This window comes from Xiphophorus maculatus, chromosome 23 (assembly GCF_002775205.1).
Source record: "Xiphophorus maculatus strain JP 163 A chromosome 23, X_maculatus-5.0-male, whole genome shotgun sequence".
NCBI lineage: Eukaryota > Metazoa > Chordata > Actinopteri > Cyprinodontiformes > Poeciliidae > Xiphophorus > Xiphophorus maculatus.
The window spans coordinates 15,102,106-15,122,241 of record NC_036465.1 but is presented as its reverse complement, the minus strand read 5'-3'; the positions used below and the strand labels follow the sequence as shown (position 1 = coordinate 15,122,241).

Below are 20,136 nucleotides of genomic sequence, written 5' to 3'. Positions count from 1 at the left end.
GACCAGTCCGCGCGACTAAAAAGGTTGGGGACCACTGTTCCAAACCTCAAATAACTTCCTCATTATTGTCTTTTTGAAGTTTTTGAAATCTAAAACTGCCTCATACCATTTTGTGCTTGGTTTACACAATATTTCACCTGTCATGACAAAAATACTGGCAATATTTGTTACTGTAACACAAAAACAGCTGCCAGAAGAATCACATCAAACAAGAAACAATTAGAAAAAACTGAATCCGTGCATTCTTTGATGTCTCAATATTTAATGGCTCAATTAAAATTCATAGCAAGGTATTTTTTCATAGAATTAAGGTGGGTATCTTACAAAGGCATGACAACACAGACCGTATAGCTTTAACGGACTAATACAGATTTGCTGGCAAGCATTGAAGCCGTCTCTTAAAGCAAACTTTACCTGACTCACAGATGACTAATTTACAAGCATATACTTAAGTCTTCTATCATGTTTTATATTCTTTTTGTACAAGATACATTTGTGTACACAAAATCGTTCAGCAAGGTGTGTGGTAGTTCACACACTCGCATACACACGCTCATACTTGCAAGGAGACACATGCTCACTTGCACATACACAAGATCACCTATAAACACATTCAATCTCATGAATATTATGCATATGCAGTCATTTACATTACAACAGAGATTGTCATCTCATCACTTCCCATGTATTTCCCTTTTTGTTTGTTGTGAACCAAGTAAATTCCAGTCCTTTCAAGTCGGCAACCACTATCATTTCTGAGGGGGTACTGCTATTTACAATTTCAAATCCAGATCAAGTGACTGTATAGATAGTTGTGACTCTGTAGAGGTATATGTGGTATGGTAACTTCACAAGGTTTGAATGTGTACACTGTATAACATTTGTCTTGCTCCATTAAATGGAGGAACAGGAAGAGAAGTTAATATCTACACGGACACTGGTTCTAAAGATGTGGATGCATGAAGCACACAGTCCACAAAATGTCAGAATGTCGTCTCAGAGTCCAAACAGTTCATGCAAACAATGACACAGAGTTGACATGGTGATCTATAACACTCACTCTTAAAGAATCTGGTAAGGAAGGAAAGACTTTGCTTTTTTATATATATGTATATATTTTTTTCAGTTTTCTGTCTTTGCAGTGAAATGACAAAAGAAAATATGAAAACATTGAGAGCACAATCATGCAAAGTGAAAACATGTGACCATTAATCATTTGGACTTTTCCAATAATTCTATAGACAAGGTAATCTTGACGCAGAAAAAAATACTTCCCCATAGCTGCCTTACGTTGTAAAATAATAATAGGCTTTCAAATGATATGACTTTGTTTAAAAAAATAATAAATCACCCAATATACATCAGGAACAACATGATAAAACCAAATGCAGCCTAGTTTTCAAGAACAAAAGAGAAAATATGAATTGGGCTTTATATGAAACTGGTTTATATTCATGACTTCATTTGTTATACTTAAAGACAGGAAATATTATGTTCACTTACGACAGGTGACTGGATATTTCAGTTTAAGCTAATTTTAATTACAGTGCGATTGTGGGTATATCATTACATACCAATACTACATACACACTCACTGGCCACTTTATTTGGTAAGCCTTCCTAGTAATGAGTTGGACCCCTTTTTATCTCCAGAACGTCCTTAATTCAGTGTGAACTAGTTCCCAACAAAATATTGAAAACATTCCTCTGATTACAATGTCAATGTTGAGAAAATAGCAATATACAGTTGCTGTACATCCATCTTGTGGATTTCCTTTTCAGCCTCACCCCAGAGTTGGTTTAACGTGTTAATATTTGTTGAACATGAATGATTGTTATTGATGCTCTTTGAACTTAGTGCACCTAATAGATTGGCAATTTAATATCTCCCAATAAATGTATTATTTTAACTGTACAGCACTTTGGTTGTTTTTAAATGTGCCATAGAAATACACTTAACTTTGATTTAGTCTTGCGATGTGGTTGGGGAGTCTGAGAGAAGGGACGATTTTCAATGTAGCTATAAACAATTCAACAAAAGAAAAATTTCTAAAGCCTCTCTTCAAAAAAATCTTTAATAATTTTGCAGAGTTTTAACAGATTCATCTGCCATGTAAATTCAAAGGTGGCAAGAGACTGAAAATATTTATGAATATTTCCAGGCAACTTTTGGATAAAATATTACAGGTGTCTGAAATGTGGAGTTGAATCTGCATTTGGCACAGTGATAAAACTCCAATTTTCTCTGACATTATGATGTATGCTCCCTTTGATATGCCATCGTTTTGATTAAAAATGCATTAGGAATACCACTCAGACTGCTAGAACAATGAGAATAGAAAAGAAAGTAGAACAAGATAGAAGAAAAGTCAAAGTATTGGTAAATTAGCTGAAATTGGGTTCTCAGATGGGTACATTTTCTCAAACAGATGTGTATGGGAGGGTATAGCTAAGTTGACTGATTTGAATTCAATTCATTTTCATAATTGACTGAGGTGAAATTGAACTGCCCTTTCTTTGTCCTTGACACACTGTTCCCTTAAGTGATCATTTCAGTGAATATCAGATAAATCTCCTTTAAGAGGCATTATTCGAGAGAGTAAAATAGCTAAGAGCATACAAACACAATTTGCCTCGCACCTTCCCTTGAGGATATGGTGCTACGTTATAGATTTAGGCCTGCTCCCAATTTGCAAGATGCTACAAGAAAATGAATTGCATGAGTCATATACCTGATGATGTCGACACCTGGTTCGGATGGTACAGAAAAGAAAAAATGGATATCAGCAAAGTTACTTATTGTTGTGGCAATACATTATGCTGCACCCAATCTGTTACAAGTTAGTCAGAAGTAGTTATTATCATCAGAGAAAATTTGCATGTTTGGGCAAAGATGACATTTTAAACTCTGTGAGGAATGACCTTCTGGGGGCACCGCTTAAAGAAATCCCAGTGCTTATTATAATAAATGCAGAAGGAACACAAAGCAAAATAATACAGTTAGACTCTATATGCTGTTAAAATTCTGGCAGGCTAGGATTTCTTTTCTAGTGCCAACAAAATGTAAAAGCTGATCTTAGAAACTCACCAACTTGCAGCAATTGATGTGTGAAATACTTTTGCTAATACCATAAGAACAAAAGAGGTATATAACACTACAGTGTTTGAGCTTTTGTCACCTTTTTCTCTGCCCTTGTATCTATTACTGGATTACCAACCAAATCTCTTTAAGCTTCCTAACCACAATAAGGTTCACAGCGGAAATCACACATCAAAGTAATTAGGCTGTGAATGCCATAATTGCATCCAAAGATGTGTTTGTGAAGGGTTTCTGAGAAGAACAATTGAAAATGCAAACAAAAGGGGAAAAAAAAGCTACTTTTCCAAAGCACATCTGTTTTTGCCTTTCAAGATCAAGCAACTGCAGTAATGCTGAGAGTGAACATTTAATAGGGTTGGCAGTGCTGCTGCAATCACCACATGGAAAACTTTGTGAGTATGCATTTGTGCATGAGCATGAGTTTGTGTTGTTTTGAAAATGTTGTTTGTTTTCTGGTCCATGGTGAAAGTGTAGAATGTAAAAGATTAAGATGTGTCTTCCATTGCCCTAGATATGCTTTGTAGATGTTTCTCTCTTGTAACCCTTCTGCAGGCCCCTGCCCAAAATAGACTTCTGAAATACGTTCGGGTAGCAACATCTCTCACTGCCAAAGGAGCTTGTTACACTTGGTATAAAGAGCAATACTTCACTAGAACTTAAACAGAAACACCACCAGCCCAGAGCTCATAATTAACATTTAGCCTGATTTAGCTCACTCATAACACAAAGTACTGCATTTGCATTTGCATCGTTGCCAGGAATTGGTCTTTTAGGACACCGTCTCTGTAAGCAGGACCTGTGAAGCTTTAAGTGTGTGGGTCCCTTTTTCTTATCACTATGCAAACATCACCAAACAGAAAGCAAAAGAATGCTCTTTTTTTCCTGTAATAATCTACTTTGGTATACAACTACTTTTTATTTATAATACAAGCATGTGATGAGTTGAGACTTTCATTTTCTTTCAAATGCATAAGCTGTCGGTCTGACTCCATTTGATTGTGTCTGAACATCGTTATCATGGTTTCATTCATACTCGAGTGTCTTCATTGGTAAAACTGAGCTTGGGCTGATCAAGGTTACTGAAATTCTGCATACATCTACATGTACGCAAACATAGCAACCATTAAGTCTCAAGCCATCTGTAGATGGTGTTTTATTTACTCTAAGTCAAGCCAGTGAAGACATGTCTCTTAGAATTACAGCTGGTGCTCATGTAGGAAAGAGCTGCTGCCACCAGTAGGAGTGTGCTGCCCAGGCGAGGAGAAGCTTGCCAGTGGAATGACCTTCACTGGGTCTTCCTTCTTACTGCTGCAGTGTCTATCCAGGGTGTTGTAGAACTGTGGTCGGTTGAACCCTTTGTCTAGTTCATCTCTTTTGGGCACAGATCTACCCAGAGTGTGCCGGCCATCCATGACCCCCATGCCACCTATGTTAGCTTTTACTCCCTGGAAGCCAAAGGAGGGGAGCGCAGCAGTGATGGTGGTGGTGGTAGGGGTAGAGGTGGGGCTGTTGCTGCCAGGGCTCTGGAACTGGGCCAGGGTCGGGGGCATCCAACAGCTGTCAGAGTGGCCCAGTATTAGACACTCCTGGGTGCAGGTCTCAGATGCCTCAGCCAGAGCTTTCTTCAAATTTACTTCAATGGCTGCAAAAAAGAACAGAAAGGAATTAATAAAAGGAGTTAATAAAACTATTTAAAACACTAAAGGCACTGAACATGTACTGTATATATTGTATATATTTCTGAGGTGATTTAAAATGAAATTCACACTATATGCTGAAGGCAACCAAAATAATCTATGCATACAGAAATAAACACAAATTATTCCATAAATTATACTAAGTGTATAAAAAATAGAGGGATAGAGTATTGCATCTAGACTCAAACAAGCAACTAGATTTTCTCCCTGGAAACATCAGTAGTTTACTTCTCCTTGTTTTGTTGAACTTTGAGTTCCTAGAAAATGAATCAACCCTTATTCATGTATATATGGACACCTGCTATTGGATAGATCTTTTTCAATTATCAGATTCATCTTGAACAATGCCTTGGATATAAGAAACCTGTTTGAAGGCCATCTGTCAAATACACTAGCCTGTGTTACTTTGCACTGATAAGAAGCAAGGCAGTTTTATATCTAGAGATAAATTTGAGCTGTTTCAACATAGTCTGACTATAGAATATGAATATAAAAGGTGTATTACTTGGGTGATTACTCATGTCTGGTGGGAATTTCATATCAATGCTCCCTTCAGAAATATATTTATGCAATAAAAAGTTTATGTTTAGTACTCTTTTTCACTCAGTACAGGGAGTGAGCTTGGAATTCATCGATTTGAGGTAGTCAATGCACTAAGTGAACTCATGAATCATAAAATAAACAGAAAAAAGTTGCAGTCTTATCTGGGGTTGACCCACAAAATGTCAGCCTTTTAGTGAAATGAAAGTCAGTTATAAATGTTTCATTTCATCTTGTAATGAGAAAAACACCAGCAGAGCATTTAATTTCCATTGGTATTCCCTTGACTCTTTCTGTTTACCTACAATATGCGATGAATTCCCTGTAGCTTAATTAGAGTTTGAAGAAATATGTCTCGCTGTTTGTGTCTCAGATTGGCTGTAGTGTGTTAAATATTTAATGAACATCTTAACAAAGCACTGTTTATTTTAATCACTGTCAATGCCCTTTTGATTTCTCAGAATCCAAAACAAATCTGGTGAAATAAGAAAATGCAAAGACCAAACACTGGAGATAAGAAATTGCCTTGCTTCAAGAATATTAAAAACTCTAGGATAGCACACAAAAGAAACAGTTATGCAACAAATGAAAATATAAAAAGATAAACAAAATATATAAAGATCTACAAAAGACAAAGAATCTAGGAGACTCAATCCAAGACACACTGAACCAACATTTATGTTTCCTGCATGGAAAGACGGAAGGAAAAAAAGAGAGCTAATGACAAGACCAGTGTGCAAAGCTAAGGACTCAGAGTATCTTATCTCATTATCCCAACATTGACATCACATGTGGAATGAGTCTGGGATGAGGCTTCAGCATGGAGACTTAGCAATAAAGCCTGTCATGGCAGATAATTAGAATGTAAAACAGTATGCGCCAAGGCAACCCAGAGCCTGCAGTGTTATGTTTCCTGGGCCATGCAAAGGAAAGAAAGGTCTTCATTCAAACATCACACTGCTCCTCTAGGCCCCAGCTTCAAGCTGTCATGTAGAAATTATTTAGTGTATTTGCATGAGTAAGAATGTTATAAATAATTAAGATGCTTTAGACCCTGGTGCAAAGTAAAGTAAGGACTATTTCATCAGCTGTACACACTCAATGTAGGTCTTATACACTGATTTTAGAAAAAAGATTGCTACAATATTTTGGGTTTTGTCAAAGCCTAGATGAAATTAAAAAGAAATTTTAAAACTAAATGTAATTTAATTTTGATCATATGTCTTGATATTGATGCCTCAGGAAGATTGGTACAAAATACCTTTCTTTTAGGTGTGTTCTGCAAAGAATTGAATATCAATAATGCCAGCGTTAATTATCAGAGCAGCGTCTGAAAATGAGTCGCACAGTATAAATTGTGAGGGTATATTTGGACTGCCCCCGTAGAGCCAAATCTGTCCTCTCCATATTGAACTGGAGTCACAGAGCAGGAGTGTATAAATCCCTTGGGCGGTAAATGTGTCACCTTTCAGAGGGTCACTAACTTCATTAAGGCTAAAATGGATGCTGCTTTCTCATTCTCCAAGCTAGCACAATAGGGCCGAGCCAAGTCTCCGCCATGAGCCTCAGTCAATCTTTGTCTAAATGTTTTTTTTTTGGTTTTTTTTGCTGCTGCTGTAGCAATTTTGGGTCACTAATGGTTTTTATCAGGGTGCAATAGGTAATATAAGCATTAAATCGTACATTTAGATAAATTGACAAATTTTGTTGCTTTTTGCATTTTGAATCTTCTTTATTATATCAATCTGATCTATAAAATCAAATGAGGCAGTGCTAAAGACATTGTTGTCTGCACAGAATAGGGACAGTGATCTATAGCCCTCAGATGCTGCACCAAGCATCAATCTCCATTGATAGGAAACAATTTTATGATTACTAATAAATAATTCCTCCAAGTCTGAGCAAATTCACTGGTGGCTCCAGCCTGCATTACATAAATTAATAACCATTATTTTGCTTCCATTCTTACAATAGCTATATGTGATAAATATTCCACGCTTATGGACATGTTAATCACTCAAACTCATCTCAAGAGATATCTACAATAAAAAAAATGTCCTGCAGATTGGGGTTTACAAAGACTATTTTGGTTCCAATCGATAAATGAGATATAAAATCAAAGCACTGCTTCTGATCCATATTAAACATGTTTTAGCTAATGCATTATTCAATGTTTGTCATTGCATGTTCTTAATCGGCACCATAATTTTATAATTTTAGCTCTAGAAAACTTTAAATAAATATATATAATTAAATTATTTATTTGTAATATGAATATTTAAGGTAAAATGAACAAAGTGGATGTTTCTGTTACCAAATATTTGTGATCTGCCTAAATTGCAAGAAGAAAATAGAAATGTTAGTAAAGAATTAATCACACAAGATTAACGTCAATGTTTCTCAAAAATTAAACAATCAGTGTAAAACATTGAGACAAATTACAATACTTCCCTAAAACTTTTATTTTTCTTTAATATATGTATATGTCCACAGAACATGGACTCTGCTACATTACAGAACTTAAAACACTCTTTGGCCTTCTTTGCACAGCTTGAACTAATAACAGTTTTATGTCAACAGACTGGTTTTGTATAAAATATTTCTTAAGCTGCCTCACTGAAAGACATGAGCCTGTACTATTTTCAATTCCGGTGGGATAGTTCAGACAGGCTGCAGCGGGTTTGGGAGGGTACAAGGAAGACTTGAGTGATGTCGCTGACAGCTCTTGCTGCTTTTGTCAGCCAGAGGTGCGCCACAGCCCCTTTGTGATGCCGCTGCCTTTTGTATTCTGGGAAAACAACTGTACCCCACGGAGCTTACGGAAGAAATCATACATCAGTGATGCAACAGATCTCCTTGTGGTGTGAACATTCTTCCCTGTGTTCCCTTCAAGGAAATTTGAATGGCAGACAAGCGGGGATAAGAGCAAACAATGGGATGTCATAGACAACGCGACTGAGATCAGGCCTACTTTGCTCATTTGTGAAGATTCAGCTTTACTTGGTATTGGTGATGTGGCTAAAATAGTTCCCCACGCTGTTTGATGTTCACTGAACATCCAATCAAAGTCTTACTCAGACTTCACTGAATCTCACTGTAAAAATCAATTCACGATCTGATTCAAAGCAGTCTGTCCCAGTGGGGAATCTATGAAAAATGCCTTTTTAAAGTAGTTGAAGACATTATGTGACCTATGACATTATGTTTTCTCCTTGATCTTTGGATCATTTACAAAGCAAATACTTTTAATAGCCCAGAGCCATTTTGTTCTGCAGCATCAATACATTATTTAACCTGCCACAGCTCAAATAAACCTGTTTTAACACCTTGAAGGTTTTTGGCCAGGACTTTCGTTTGTGTGGCGCAACACAACTGGCAAAAACACTGAACATTTCATGGAAAAAGGCACAGATGAAGGATTCCTAGATGGTATGCAAAATATGCAAGAAAGTCATCTTCTAGTGTAAATATTGTTTAAATTACTATTGAAGCCCTGACTGATCTGAAGGAGGAGGTGACACAATGCAACCATATCTCTGTCATTCTCGATTAACTTCGGAGTGTCCATTCTGCCTTAGAACAACTTGCAATCCGGAAACAAAGTGAAATGATTCAAATGTTCAGGTGCCTGCTTTGACATACTTATAGAAATATAGGGTCTATGATATAAAATAAATTTTCTCCAGCATTGTAATGCAAAACACGACCCTGTCAGAAATGTGTCAGGAAATTGCGCTGTGACTGAAATTGGTTGATTTTCAGCTTCATTGACCCTGACCACCAATCAACTGGTTTCAAACTCGGAAGCACAAACTTTTTTTTATCCATTGAACTGCTGAACACACCATACCCAGGCTGCAGTATCAGTGGGGTGTTTAAAAGGAAGTTAAGGAATCACTGAGATTAGTATTTAAAGGGGAAACAGCATTTTATTTTACACATTGAGACAGGAAGTTTATTCAGGCACTGAGAGAATAACAGAGAGTGAGGCATCAGAAGATAAATGAACACAGCTAGGTTTCTCTGTTTTATGTTTCCACGCTTTTCAGCTACTGCATTTACAGAATATTTGAAAGTATATTTGAAAATGAGAACCTTTGAAATGGTAGTTATGCACATTTCCTTGAGAAATATCTGTATTTCTGAAGGCTATCAAAAATAGAGTGCTGTTTCAGTTAAGCTAACCTTGCTAACAGTGCTAATTGCTAAAATGTTTAAGATTCATAAACATTTGGCCTTTGTTTTAAAATGGTAAACGCCTATTTTAAAGCACCCACTCTGACAAACAACAATGTGACATTGTCACTCCTCCAAATTAAAAAAAACAAAAAAAAACTAACCTCTTGTCAGGTGGGACAAACCCTATTTTGAGAAAATTTAGGCTTTAGGCTGATTTTAGAGATCAGAAATCAGCCATAAACATATGACTGATGCAGCACTAGACCCCATGTATGTCTAACATACTCCTTTAGTTTCTAAGAGCTGTACTCTTAGGTTTCAACTTTTTGCTGTAATAAAATCCATAAACACATGATCCTCAATGCTTAAACTCTATCTATCTATAACACACATGTGCACACAAAACGTAGGTGGGACGCATCTGACTGGACCATCTCAGCATAATGGTATGAGAGATGTAACATGACAGTTAATGATATTTAGTGACAGAACTTGTTACATCTTGATGAGCTTCACATTAAGATCTGCACACATCTCACGATTCAGCTCATTATTTCAGCATGCACAAACTCATTATTGCTAATTAAAAGGATAATTGCATGCATCTAGGACATTAGAGCCTTTGAAGAGCTATCAGGAAGGTGGACTAGGCCTCAACCTTTCATACATTGCTAACAATGCATTTACAAATAAAAACACCAGTAGGGTGTTCTGAGTAAATGTATGTCTGTACCATTACATGTGATCTTGTATTTTTATTGCTTTGCATAACATGCAGTTGTACTGAGCACTTTTGCTTTTAATACATTAACCTATCAAAAAATTTTGCATTTCTTAAAAACGTATATAGTTGTTATATAGTAATTGTTAAAGTTACAGTATACCATCCATCATGCATATGCAGTGTACGAATGTGAAGATCTTCTATCTTCCACAGTCATAGAAGATATTGTGTGCACAAAAATTCAAGTATATTCTAGAGGTTATACGTTTTATTCAAAATGTCATTAAAATAAACCTTATAAAAAAAAAAAAAACTGGGATCAACAGCCACATAAAATACGTTACCTTACCTTTGACTAATATTGTCTGAGTTATTAAGAAGTTCTACATGCTAATATTTATCAGGAGGGAAAAAATGTTAACACTACAACGTCATAAGAGCTTGTGTGACTAAAACATCAATAAAAAGTAAATGCAAGAAGAACATATTGGATTCTCAAGTGAGGGTAAGTATGAAATCAAACAACACAGATATAGAAATGTGACAAGTTATTTCAAAGAAAAAAATTGGTTTTATAATTAAGCTATTTGTCATTCCATCTGAAACACACAAACATTCAACAAGCAAAAGAATGGTTATTAATAAAATTAGTGCCTATAAAAGCCTTCGGTTTCCACTAAAACGAGGGATACAATTATCTGAAAAATGAGTGACTGTTTTATTTACGTAGAAATACACATACAAAGGTGCCCAGTTATGAACATTTAACGTCTCTTGAATTTTGTTAGTTTAGCCTTATTGAAAAGGAATGTAACTAATTTGTGCAGGAGTCTGGTGACATGTTTAAACTCCTACAGAACCTAAATATTCTGATAAAAAAATATTCTGATTAAACAAAAAATCTACAGAGACTGATTTCTGATGGCTTGGACTTTGTATAACATACTTTGAAAGTTCTTCTTACGTGGGACTTTAATAAGGATAAAAGTAACAGTTTGTAAGTTCTTTGCTAACAATCCTTGACATCTGTGAAAAAAGAAAAAACCTGTAGCCATGGCAATCGCTTAGAATGTGTATTTTCTTTTTATGTCAGACTTAAATGTTATTTGCTTTCTTTTTCTACTTTTAACTGCTGAAGGTACAGTACAATCCCAAGTAAAGACTGTCAGTGTCGCTGTGGTCAAGGACATTTAGAAGAAATAAAGGCTCTATTGGAACAACAGAAACATGGTATGTGTTTTGATGACGTCAGGAATAATAGCAAGGTCAATAGTCATATTTCTCAGATACATAAATTCTTACTCTAGCATGTAACTGATTGCCACATTTTTAAATGCAGCTAAGCAAATTCATTCAAAGAGTAAACAATGAAAGGACTTCATCCATCTGTCCGTCCATCTATCCATTACTTTATATTGCTAAATTCAGCTTACACTCTCTGCCTTAATTCTCAATGGAAATAATCATAAGGTGTTGGGAGCATTTCCTAGTTTCTACAGATTTGCGATCTGCATATCTTTGATGGGAATCTTCCATTCCATTACTTCTCTTTGCACACTAGAGTGCAGTAAGGTTGTTGTTTATGTAAAAAAAAAAATCTCCTCTGACCTTTTATAACAACAAATCTGTTTTTGTTGTTGTTAATACAATTGTATCCGCACTGGATATTTTATCTTTTTTGGAGCATTTTCTTTAAATATTAGATATGTTTATGAATGGAAATCCCTCTAGATCAGCAGTTTCTGAAATATTCAGACCAGCCCATCTGGCACCAACAACCATGACATGTTCAGATTCACTTAAATAACCACTCTTGTGCATCCTGATGCTTGAATTGAACTTCAACAAGCTGTCCTCACTGTGACTAGATGCCTAAATGCTTTGAATTAGGCTGATCTGCTATTCAATGTGTATTTCTATTCTGTGAGTTCTTTGTCTGCCTCTAGTGGGAAATGCCCACAAATACTTTCAAAAGGATGCACCCTAATCACTTCTAGTGGCTCTTTTTATGCAGAGGAGGAGCAGCTCCACCCTGAGTTTCTCTTGAATGATAGAGCTTAGTGTCCGGGATCTTCTTCTTTTGGTCATAATTAACATCTCAAGACTATGAGCACGGATCGGAAGATTGAGCAACTGGTAAATCGAGAGCTCGGCTTCACGACAACACACAGGAGGAGCAATGCAGCGTCCATCAATCCCTAGCTCTATCCTACCATCACACATGAAAAAGACACTGTGATATTTGATTTCCTCTACTTGAAGCAAAGACTGACCCCAGACTTCATCCTTTTGGCTATTATCATCAGGGAGACAAAAGTTTAACAATTGCAACACAAAGAACAGTTTAAATCAGATACTTTTGATATTGGAAAAAAGAAGATCTTTGCACTGAAACATATATTTCAAAGCAACTCTATGGAGCACTGATGCAATGTGAGATATCAGAAATGGCAAAGCCATCACTCCCCGTTTTTTGCCTCCTAAAACAAATAGTCCCTGAGTAATGGATGGCCCTTTTTTTTAGAGGAGACAATGCGAGTAAGATAAAAAGGAAGTGAGGTTGTCCATATATACTCTAGACTAATTACGTCTGATGCATTTACTAAGACGCCTCTGACAACAGCGAGTCTCGGAGCCACATACGTATTTATCAGCGCTCGTGGGACCTATACAGCTCCTCGCCTGTAATCCATCTAGCCTTGTCTTCCCGCGACCCCTTTTGCTTTCCTAGTGTTTGACCCATTGTAACGGAAAGTAATTGCAGGCAGAAAACAACATCTAATGATTGCTCTATCTGGAAGTCTGAGAGAGCATAAAAAGTCACAGACAGGTACTTTCAACAAAGGGAGGAGGCCTTTTTGTTCCCGACACACAATTTCAGACTACAAAGAATATTATTGACTTGGTAAAGATTAGAACACCAAAACAAATAACAAAGCACAGAGGGAGGACAAAGTGCACAGAGAGAGAAAGGATCTCTTGAACAAGCAAGTGCCAAACACTTGCTTCTTTCTATTTGTTGCCATTGATTAAAAGTATGTAGCAGGTTGAAGCGCCCATTCCTCCACTGAGGCTATACAACTCAGAAAGAATGTACAGATTTAATGTAATGCATATCCTTTATCTTTCACTCACCCTTGTTGTCAAGCAAGGAAAAAGCACCTTAAAATGTTATTTCACCATCACACAGAATGCCTGCAGACAGAAAAAAAAGCCCACTCTGACATCTAAAACTGCCTTTTTATGTGATTTTCATCAACAGAAGGCACAGTTTGGTAGCTAAAACACAAAAACAGTTTTCTTATACTTGATTTTTTTTTTCTTTCAAAGCCTGTGTTCGTGTCTGACATTGGTTGATTACATCTCTTTTATTATACCCAGGCTACCATTGGGCCTCCCTACCTGAGGACAAGATGCCGGTGTCACCATCAACACAATCAGGCCTGGCCAAATACGCAGCATGGGCCAGATAGATGAGAGGTACAAACACCGCAACAATCTGCAATCAGCGCTCATCACCACAATGACACACAGAGGAGGAGGCACAGAGTTTCCATGGGGGGCAAAAACACAAGACACGCTCGTGAAGGTGCACACACATATTTTGTGATTGCTCGCAGTTTAAAATCTCATACAAGGCTATCCATTCATTCTCCTTTCTGTAAATTTGCACTTGTGCAGGCACTGGATGATACTGCAGATATACAGTGCAGGTGTGCTGGCACTGACAAGGAGGCAATACATAAATGTTTATTTATAAGACAAAAAAAATGAACATGTCTTAAAATTCATTGCACATCTAAGAATGGCTGAACATTTCCATATTGTGTAGATAATATGAGCTGTGGGAGATGAAAATAAAGAGCAAGGAATGAAAGGGAAGTGAAAATGTTTTGGAGGGATTAAGAAAGAAAGGAAAATAATAGGTTGATTAAGTAAGAGCTGACAAAGCAGTCTTGATATTTGCGAGAAGATTGAATTATTCCAGCTGGAATACTATCAAAACAATCTTGATTATTTTTGAGACGACTGATCTAAAAATGTAAATGTCATTTATAACACTATAAGCTTTCAAATTAAAAGCCGATTTGAAGCATAAGCAGAATTCCTCAAAGAATTCAACCTGTTGTCTAACAGGGAGCCAATATTAACATGTCTTGACTTTTTTCCTTATTCAACTTTCTCACAGACATAGATTTTAGTATATTTTATTTTAACTTTATGTGATACAGCCAAACAAAGCATATATTTAAAATGTAAGGAAAATGATGTATAATTTCTAAAAATTCCCAGTTGTAATTGCAGGGAAAGATGAAATAATGAAGCTGAATTTAAAATATGCATGCCACACTTTTCGCATTTACTGAAAAAAATGGAAAATTAAGATTGTACAATTTTCCTGCTACATCACCATTCTGCGTTACTTTGTGCAGGTCTATCATATGAGGTAAATACCTTTACATCAGTGGTTGCAACCAGACGCAATGGAGGAAATGTCAAGGGGTGGGAATATTTTTGCAAGGTTGTGTATGTTCTAACTCTATGGCTATTAAATATGTGTCGCCTGTTTTGCTTGATGGAAAATACAGGAGAGACAAACTGTACAGCATCCTGTGATGTGCTACATCCTGTGTCATGTAACAAGCAAATTCATCACACTGACCCATTGCCCCCAATTATTATGGAAAACAAGAATGAATCAAATTAACATTGAAGAAGCTCTCAGTTCCAGCAGTCTCTCTGTATAGCCGAAGGATGCCGCAGGAGGAAAAGAGAGGGTAATAAACAAGGTGCCACTCTATATGCCATATATCTTGCAGTCATTGATGATTAGCTGTTTTCCCTTAGCCATACATTATTGTTATTGCCTGCAGAGCTGGGCAGATAGGAAGTGGATACAAAGGCATTGTGAAGCCCATCTTTCAAGTGATAACAGGCAGACTGAAAACAACTCAGTAGCAGCAGCAGCAGCAGCAGCATCAGTAAGATTTCAGGACATGACTAATCTGGGTATGTTGAAAAATGTAATCTCTTTTATGACAGTGTTGAGAGGAGGACATGATGCACACTTTTTTGTCGTGTTTTTCTAGCGTGACGGTTTATTGTATTGTGAAGTGCTTCTGAGAGAAATAATTCAATGTGGTTACAAAAAGGAGTCTTTACAGATGTCAGCGGCTCAACTCGTGGTGTTTTGTCCTAAAAGGCAGCACAGAAAATGCGTAATCTGCAGAACTTGTCATCGTCAGAAGCAGACGGGTCCCCCTTTTTCTTCCCTCTGCATTGAAAATGTTTTGCAGACAGCTTAGGCATGAATGTAGTCTGTGTACGGTATTAGTCACAGTCATTAGTGATGAGCAAACTTACATTTCCAATATCAATGTGAAGTGTAGCATGGTAAAGGTTTTAATATGAAGGGCAGACTCTCTCCAGATTCCCCAGAGCATGTACACTTTAAAGGTTTTCCCTTTCCGAAGTGCCACAGAACCTCCTCCGGGGACAACTATTAATTTTTCACCGAAACCTCCCCTGAATAATGAATTCTGTCCTATTTATACGCTGCGATAAGTCCACTGAATGTCTAAAAAGGGGTTATCGTGAAAAGGGTAAGGCTTTCAGAGAGAGACCTGTTCCTGCTTAACATGTTTAATTCATCCACATCACCATGTTCCCTGAAAGCAGGAGAAAAGTCATATAATGTATCACTGGCAAGCATGAAAGCAGACACAAGCAGCACATTCAATAAATCACAGCTTTACTTTTACTGTTTTGATGTTGACTGTCACAATCCTCCACCCAAGCACCAGCCAGCAAAAGTTCAGATGTGTGCTTTTTACTCCTCTGGGCCCCAGCTGACACATACACTCTCGCTAAAATCACAGAGGTACTCAGTGGCTTGTGTTAATGTTTCTGTCACCACGCACTTTACTTGGGGTGTGTTGAGTGCAGACATTGTCAGCACAGAGAGCGACAGACACGGATCAACACATGGAGAGGAGAGAGGGGAAGAGCATGTGTAAAATAGCAACATAGAAAAAGCTAAAAAAAGAGGTACAAATTCAAGACCAGAAAGAAGTGGAGGTTTCAAAACAAACTAAAATTGAAAATAATTGCAAAACGTTAATACGTAACATAAACTTTGTGATAAGTACTGTACACAAACAAGTAAAATCTTTAAATTTAGATTATGCAACATGGCCTCCTTGAAAAGCTAAAAGTACAAAGTTGTTAATTAAAAAGAAGAATTTATCTCTTTGGGCAAAATGAAAGTCAAAATAGTTGTAGCGATCCAGCAAAAATATTGTGTTTATTGGTACTGTACACTGCCAGACTAAATACACACATTACATTAACGAGTGTATATAAATGTACTATGTACAAACTTGTGCTAAAAAGTTTTGTTCTAGGTGATGTCAGAAAGTGAGAATAAAAGGTTTTCTTTTCACATAGAGCACATAATGATTGATTTTAGTTATACTTGTATCTATATATTTTTATTTATTTATGTCACTGCTTATGAGAGGTCGAACCAAGACATTGTACTACAAGTATTGAGTCGAAGCCCAAGTGAAGGCAAGCAGGCCAAACTGTATAAGGTATGCAAGTCTCAAATCGAGTCAAGTCCTAAGGTTTTATTAAGTCTTATAAGTCACTTGGCGAAATAGGCACTTTAGTCTGAATGATAATTATGTTGAGAATTTTAAATGATTTTAAAACGTGTTTTTGTTTGTCAGAATACCCAGCAACTGGAAGTGAACTTCAAAATTATTCGAAAATTAGTTCTGGTGTTTCTTTTGCCTCCACAAAAACCAAAATATTCAGTGAATTTAGAAAATAATGATCCATAGTGAAATAAATTCACAGATTTATTTTAAAAGTATTACTTCAATGTGAATCATCTCCAGTGGCAAAAATCTAACAATGTCATACGACAGTGAAGAATCATAATCATTGCTCTCTTTTAAGAATATTTTGTGATGCATCCATCCCTCTACACAGTGGCCACACATTCATGGCAGTTGCGACAACCCAAACTAAATACTGATACAGCTGCTGGCATCACATGCATCACTGTTTGCAATTAAGTACCCATCAGACACATTAGTTTCTAGCTAGATCTAAAATCTTAAAATGTCTAAAAATTATGGTGCAGAGCTACTGTATCTTGCACAGTAGCCAATCAGTAATTTGGATGCCAGGTGCATTTTTTTTTTCTTTTTTTAACTTTGCACACATCTTCCTGATAGCCCTCCCAGCTTTCCTCTACCACTGTGGAGTCTTTGCTGTCACCGTAGGATGCAGATAAAAAAAACATGTAAACAGAACAGCAAATGCAGCATGTTTGGTGCAGAAACATGAGGGGGATATTGGCAAATGGCAGGGGGCACTCAGTGGGCTGGATCGAGAACCTGGTTCCATTGTTGCGCGCCCGGCACGTTTCTTTGTAAAACCCTTTTGGTGTAAAATTTCTAGTCAAGTCCTTTAAGAAATCAAGTCAAACAGAAATCATTAAAGTTTTGGCAAATTTGCCACAATTTGCTAAAACTTTGCCAAAAAAAAAAAAAGTCACAGATTTTTTGCGGGATATGTTGAAAATTTTGATGGCACCAGCAGTGCCACTTTAAGATTCCCCGTATTGCTCATATGCTATATAAATTTAAGCAAATGCTACAGAAACTTGTATCATTGGCCTTTATAGCATTCTTAATTAAAGTTGTGCAGTGGTGCACAGATGCTTTTACTGTACTAAAAAAAAAAACTCCCCTCCAGCAATCCAAATGCTTGAAGTAGCCCACCTGGCAGGGATCTTTGCTTTGTTTTCAACTCAAGCTAATGATTATTTAACCATTTTGGGTCACTCAGAGATTGTGTATTTAAGGTTAAACTGACAGCCCAAGATGGTAAGGGAAACAATAGGTTTGAAGTGTCTTACACAGTCATTATGATGCAGTATAATAAATTTCATGATTTATCTGCTGTATTCTTCATTTTGCTACCCAGCGAAGGGGTCTAGCTTGTGCCTAGCTCTAGCAATAAATGGACAGGTTGACAGTTGAACACAGAACTAGCAGACATACCGACACATTTTTCCACAGCTGTAAATTAGGCTCTCTGAAAGACCGAACATGCATTTTGGGGCTGAGAAAGGAAATTAAACTACCTATAAAAATCATATGTATAAAGAGGGAGCATACAAACTCCATAGACCTTGGTTACTATTCAAAACCCTTCTGCTTTGAAGCAAAACTGTAACAACTTTAAATCATCAATGCATAACAACTCTCCTAAACTCAAGAGGCAAACCAATATCTTGTCTGTTCACAACTGACAACTTAGCAAATATACTATCTTTAGGATGACAAGCACATCCTAATTTTATAATTTCATAATTTTAGCCGTTATAAAAACCAAAGATTATAGTTTCTAAATCAAAATAGTATTTCAGAGTCCACAAGAAGAGTTTCAAAGAGTTGTTTCCAAAGGGATTTTTAAGTCGCAATGTACACTTACTGTTAATCTGCAGTGATTTTAGCTTGCCACTTGTGGTTTTTCGAAATATTCTTTTATGTAAAATACATAGAAATATGTGAAGAAGCAACCAAAGAAAAATTAAACAAAAAAATAATAAAAATACCTTTCTTGCCACAAGGTCATTACACTGCATGTTACGGATGTTTTATTCCAGTACTTTCAAATATACTTTAATTTATTTCATGGCTATGCTTACAGTTGTTCCTTTAATAAAAATTTTGTGCCAAAGAGAAAAGACACGAAGAAATTAAGTTTTCAAATTTTGTCTTTGATGACGACAACAATACTCCAGAGGTTAAAGCTGTTCACAGAAGAGGAGACAGCAAAAATAGCCATGTCACATTTTTGTACAACGGCAACGACTGGCAACCCATTGACCTTGGTGTCTTTTATGCTGTTAAGCCCAGAGAGAACTATCAGATATTAACACCCCATATCTTTGAGTTTGTGTGGCTGTCATGCCCCGAGGACACTTGTATGTACATTTCTTTTTGTCCTGTGGTGCGATCATCTTTCTGTCAGTTGTTTTGGCCCCTCATGCTCACACACACACACACACACACACACCGACACACACAAAAATACCAACAAAGAGCTAAGATATTGTGTAAGTGTCAGACTACTGTTTGTGTAGTATTTTATCTGTTGTCGACATGTCTTAGCAGAGCCAGGGGACAACGTGTGGAGACAGAAATTTTGATCCAAATAAAGAAAATTCAAGCTGTTATGTATATGTGTGTGAGAGTGAAACACAGTTGCTTTTTATATAATCAATGTGTGAAGGCACCAGTACCAATCTCTATGATAATTTACTTTTCAGCATGAGCACAGACAGCAACACTGATACAATTCATTTCCTCTTTATTAACTGGTTCAGAAATACAGGGCCAAGGAGAGGTGCACACTAGGGTCTATCAGAATTGGGATTCAGAGTTTTCTTTAATGATGGAAGATTATTTTTCATGCAGAGTGAACGATTTTGGGAACCATGTGAACCTTTTGTGGACTTTTGAATATTACATGAGGCCCTGATTCAGAGTACCAGAAATAAAAACAAGTGGAATTGTTCAGCGCTGCAAAGGTATTTGTATTGTACTTGAACCTATTCAAATTTTGTCAAAGTCTCTTGTCTGCTTCCCTGATTAATACTCTTTGTGTTAAACCTGCCTGTTAAGGATGTTTTAATAAGTTAGTGGTAGTGCTCTCTTTATTTAGTTTTGGATGATAGACTGAGCAGAGCTTTGTGACCGGTTCAAAGCTTTGGGTATTGATCTGCAACCAAACCTTTCTTCGAACTTCTCCATAACGTCATTCCTGACCTGTTTGCTGTGTTAACTCGGCTTCAAGAAGTTGCTTGTTCATTTATA

General features: G+C 36.8%; 1 protein-coding gene across 4 annotated transcripts in view; it reads right to left on the bottom strand.

Moving 5' to 3' along the window:
• Positions 1–251: 251 nt before the first annotated feature.
• LOC102221589 (protocadherin-11 X-linked-like) overlaps positions 252–20,136 on the bottom strand; it is a 169,807-nt gene continuing 149,922 nt past the window's right edge. For all 4 annotated transcript variants that reach the window (XM_023328641.1, XM_023328642.1, XM_023328643.1 and 1 more), the window contains one exon: positions 252–4,742. In XM_023328641.1, the coding sequence (XP_023184409.1) occupies positions 4,297–4,742 (446 nt within the window). In that variant the 3' untranslated portion in view covers positions 252–4,296. The remainder of the gene's footprint in view (positions 4,743–20,136) is intronic.